Source organism: Trichinella spiralis, assembly GCF_000181795.1.
Source record: "Trichinella spiralis strain ISS 195 chromosome Unknown Scfld3656, whole genome shotgun sequence".
NCBI classification, from domain to species: Eukaryota; Metazoa; Nematoda; class Enoplea; order Trichinellida; family Trichinellidae; genus Trichinella; species Trichinella spiralis.
In genome coordinates, this window is record NW_003530595.1 from 4,083 (window position 1) to 6,988 (window position 2,906).

Genomic DNA, 2,906 nt, shown 5'->3' on the forward strand with positions numbered 1-2,906 from the left:
TCTTGCTTCTCTTCCGTCCTCACTCTTGTTTCTTCTTGTTGGTTGACCGAATTACACCATCCCCTTTGCCATTTGTTGGTTTTTCATCTCAGGATTGATCCCATTAAAATGTACTGCTTAAGATTCCGCCTAATCGATGAGATGCGTGTCATTAACTGAGACTCGGATTCGTAACTGTCATTCTAAGATTCTTCATTCATAGACGATCCCTGATGAAGAGATGTGAATTATTATCGTTTTCAGATCCTTTTTCCTCTATATTGCCAGATCATTTACTACCCATTATACAAATCACTTCGTAAACTGGATTGCCACCATTGATTGAGTAAGCATAGTTTACAATATTCGAATGGTTAAACCTGTTACGATGCACTTTAAAATTTACATTATTAATAATCATTATCATAGATAGTTATGTATTTGCATTGACTGTTATCATTTCTTTAAAAAAACTGAAAATTTTGTAACTGTTGCATCACAGTATATGTTGCTGAAAAACAGCAAACTCCTTAATAACAGAATGATTGTGAGTGTATTACAAAAGAGACCGAATAATCATTCTGTAGATTACCTATTATAAAAATGAAATAATTCACTTTCATTTAATATTTCAATTCCAATTCTTCCCACTCGATAGTTTGAAATCCTCGCACTTGTTTCCTTTTTGTATACTTCAACGAATTTTATTAATTGCAGTAAATAAAATAAAATAAAATAAAATGCATTACACAAATATCACGAACTTTTTTATGTTTGAATAAAACAGTTTTACCACTGCTTCTTACTGAATAACTTTCTTATTTTTCATTCAGTAGTGGACATTTTCATTTATTTTACACAAGTTGTATGGAAAATTTTGTTTTTGAAATAAATGTATTCTATGAAATCAAGCAAGTTAACATTATCGTGTACAACTTGAATTTGCTCATTTAAATGTTAATGTAGAACATGTTTTGCATTTAAAGTATTAAAGAGTCCTCTTGAACAAAAAGTCCTCACCATTTTAATTACTGAAGTAACTGAGCCAAACTAATGTTAACTGCTTTTTATTATTATTAACACAGAGAATCACTTTAAATTTTAGAATTTTCATACTAAACAAAAACTGCATTTGAACAATAAAATATAAAATTACCAACAAAAACTTGTTCTCTTTTTATAATGCTCCAATTCAAAATGTTGTTTGCTCAAAATCTGACTCGTAGTATTTTTCTCAAAATTTCAGTGGTACAAATGGCCAAAGCTTGGCACCGCTTTCAGCAAGCCCATCGTCAAACTTTCTTTCCATTCGAAATTCTCTGTCTGAAATCCTTTCTGCAGCGTCTCCGTAACGCTTTTCATATATTGTATGAATACTTTTAGGAAGACGGATATCATCAGCAACAGTTGGACGATAATATATACCTACTGTAAGGCAAAATTTTTTTAAACAGTATTTTGACAGTAAAAATGCTAACGTTAACATGCCATGTGAAAATGAAAATTAAATGACTGCAGTACTCACTTTCACTGACGTCGATATATTCACTGTTGCGAAGTAGCCACTTTTCAGCATCTAGCTGTGCTTGTTTGAGCTGTCTGTGCCTTTCTCCTAAGATACTTCTTCTCTTCAGTGTGATTTCATATATTTAATAAATAAAATTAAGCGAACTGTTTCTTATTTACAATCAGGAAAGTTTAACTAAAATCGGACAGGAACTCCACAATTTAGCTTATTCATAATTACTGTTTTTAAATATAAATAGTCATTTCAGTTCCCTTAAACAAAAACATGAAAAAAATGTAATTACTTTCTGCACGATGTTGTTCGGTTATACAACGGAATTGTCGAAATGCTTCTATCGACATGTATTCATCCGAATTCTTTCTAAATTCACCAGACAAGCGAGGCGTTTCAACTTTGTGCACAGTTTCACATGTAGTGCCATTTTTTAACATATCGTCTTCAACTTCTTTATGATCTTCATCACTTTGGTCTGATAGTTCCTCTCCGTGTTCACATTTTTCAGAAGAGCAAATGCTGCAATCTACACTGCTGCATTCTGAACTGGGATGGAAACCAGACAGTGTGGCGTCATTGCCCAGAACATATTCACATCTAATATCATTTACCACTTTAATATGTCGACGGACAATATTCAAGCATTTAAAAAAATGTGACAAATAATCACTGATGGAATTATCCTGATACCATTCTTCCATTTTTAAAATGAAATCACGCTCAAACTGAAAAAAACAGAAACAATGAAAGTAAAACAAAAGTTGAAATTCGCCATGCGACTAAGAACATTCATGTTCACAAAACAACCAATACATATATGCAAAGAAAGACGTTTTAGTTTCACGTATAAATATAGTAGTTTCAAAATAGAAGTTCAACAGTTTAGTTCAGTTTATAGTTTCGATTAGAAATTTTAAAATAGAACCAATAGAAACAGTTTCAAGAATTGATTTGATAACAGTCGAATATGATGAAGCTGAGTACTGTAGTTACAAGAAAATGCAAGTAATAACATAATACAGTAATTTGTAAAGTTGAATAGAACAGCATAAATATAAACAATATAAATAAACTTTATATTTATACTGCTGTTATTATTATTATTATTACGTACACTTCAGTAATACATTAAAGTAATTATAAATTGAAATATATTTTTTAGTCCAATAATGAAACTGATTCTAACGTTTCAAAATAGAGATTCACTACTTCTGCAGCAAAATCACACCATTTCTAACACCACAGTGAGAAATATTTCATCTGCGCTTCATTTATTATTACGTGTAAATAGCTTTTTCATTATTATTGAATTAGGTTCGGTTTGACGAGGTTTCGATTTTTTTCATTGCACTACTAGTTTCCAATCAACTGAACTCATACAACCTTGCTGTCATAGCTTCCCTTG

General features: G+C 31.1%; 1 protein-coding gene across 1 annotated transcript; it reads right to left on the reverse strand.

Moving 5' to 3' along the window:
- Window positions 1-1,213: 1,213 nt before the first annotated feature.
- Window positions 1,214-2,202, reverse strand: Tsp_13050 (putative Gem-associated protein 8). Its single transcript, XM_003367800.1, has 3 exons — window positions 1,791-2,202; window positions 1,505-1,591; window positions 1,214-1,407 (listed from the first exon to the last, which is right to left on the reverse strand). The coding sequence occupies exons 1-3, from the start codon at window positions 2,200-2,202 to the stop codon at window positions 1,214-1,216; spliced, it is 693 nt and encodes a 230-aa protein (XP_003367848.1).
- Between the last annotated feature and the right edge of the window lie 704 nt (window positions 2,203-2,906).

Coding starts and splice junctions, on each gene's coding strand:
- Tsp_13050 (XM_003367800.1), bottom strand. CDS start 2,202: ATGGAAGAATGGTATCAGGATAATTCCATCAGTGATTATTTGTCACAT. Junction 1,592..1,790: donor CGAACAACATCGTGCAGAAA/GTAATTACATTT, acceptor GAAGTATCTTAG/GAGAAAGGCACAGACAGCTC. Junction 1,408..1,504: donor ATATATCGACGTCAGTGAAA/GTGAGTACTGCA, acceptor TTTGCCTTACAG/TAGGTATATATTATCGTCCA.